At 42.8% G+C, this 1,420-nt stretch overlaps 1 protein-coding gene across 1 annotated transcript; it reads left to right on the top strand.

Moving 5' to 3' along the window:
• Positions 1-363: 363 nt before the first annotated feature.
• SARC_16154 (hypothetical protein) lies at positions 364-1,227 on the top strand (the record flags this gene model as incomplete). The annotated part of the gene is made up of 2 exons (XM_014289735.1): positions 364-535; positions 915-1,227. Coding segments are annotated over 2 exons (485 nt in total), but the record flags the coding sequence as incomplete, so codon positions are not given.
• Between the last annotated feature and the right edge of the window lie 193 nt (positions 1,228-1,420).

The raw sequence follows: 1,420 nt of genomic DNA, 5'->3' as shown, positions 1-1,420 counted from the left end.
TATATATGAGCGTGTTGACGAGGTTTTACATACCTGTGTCGTATGTGTGCGAGGTTGTGTGCGTGTGTATGTGTTTCTACGTATCTCTGTAAATTGGTATACAACATGTATCGTGTAATTACAGGCAGGATTATATATGTGGATTAGCGGGTCTTTTTATTTGCCTGTCTGCATGTTACCCCAAGTCGCTGGAATTCATAAGAGCATCTGTATCCTGATTCTATTACAAGTTGTTGCGTTGTCCCCTCGACATGAGCTGCAAGACCAGTTCACATCATCATACTATAAGCTAATTATGCACGTATATGCATACACAATGAGAAACTAAAAGTTCGTCCTGTATATACACGCCCCCACTTGAAGGTATTCCTTTAAGCGAAGAGCTACGCTCACGAGCTGAAGGCTTTGCTCCTCCAAGGAAAAAGCGGGTGCCTAAGGCAGAAAACACCGAGAAGGGCAAAAAAAAGTCTAAGGGCAGGAAGATGAAAAACCAAGACACATCAGACAACTCCGAGGAAGAGAGCCGAACGAGAGCGTATGTATTGTTGTGCGTGAGGTGTACTTATCAAATTGTCACCCCTGTGCGATGGCCATGGTGTGGGACCAATCAATGCATTGATACAAGCTAGTGATTGACGCTATTTATATTGATTGGTCAGCATTTAGCGAATATCTTTGTACCACCTCAAGTTATCTTACAAACACATTCATGGTTCTATATACTATACATGATTATATTCTATTCCCAAAAGGTTTGGAGCCTTCGAACATCGATGTGAGTCGGAGTACTTGTAACGTTATGCTCATGCGAGTTCATTTGATATCTTCCATTCACCTGTATCTACCTTAACACCACTAGAAACCCAAAAACCTAACCCTTCAAACCCTTAAACCCATCCATCATCCTGGAACAGCGATGCGCCTGAGTACTTGGATGTAGTGCCATCATCCTCATCGGACGATGAAGACGTCTTTGAGCGCATGCGCAGGCAACGAGACGAGATCAACAAGAGCAACAACACAGCAACAGACGCCAGTGGACATACAAACACACACAAGGATATTAATACAGTCAAAGATAACAGTACAAACAAAGGAAAGGATAATCAAGGTGCAAGTGTGGACTCAGAAGAGAGTGAGATGGATGTAGAGCTGAGGAGGACGCTGAGAGAAGTGTGGCACAAACACGCCGAAGCGGTGCAGTGGTTGAAAGGTGGGTGGTTCTAAGTGGTTGTATGTGCACTATATTGTATGTGAAAGACCATTTTTTTTGTTTTCGTATGAAGGCAAGCTTATTATAACATGCATTGCTTAAACGTTTGCTAACTCCATGTACACAAACACGCGTACAGCTGCATTTAAAATTACAGAAAGCATGGCAAACACACAGACTCTCACACACACACAAATACACACACGT

Source organism: Sphaeroforma arctica (assembly GCF_001186125.1).
Source record: "Sphaeroforma arctica JP610 unplaced genomic scaffold supercont1.7472, whole genome shotgun sequence".
NCBI classification, from domain to species: domain Eukaryota; class Ichthyosporea; order Ichthyophonida; genus Sphaeroforma; species Sphaeroforma arctica.
Note: the sequence above shows the minus strand (reverse complement) of the source record. Positions and strands in the feature narration are given on the sequence as shown.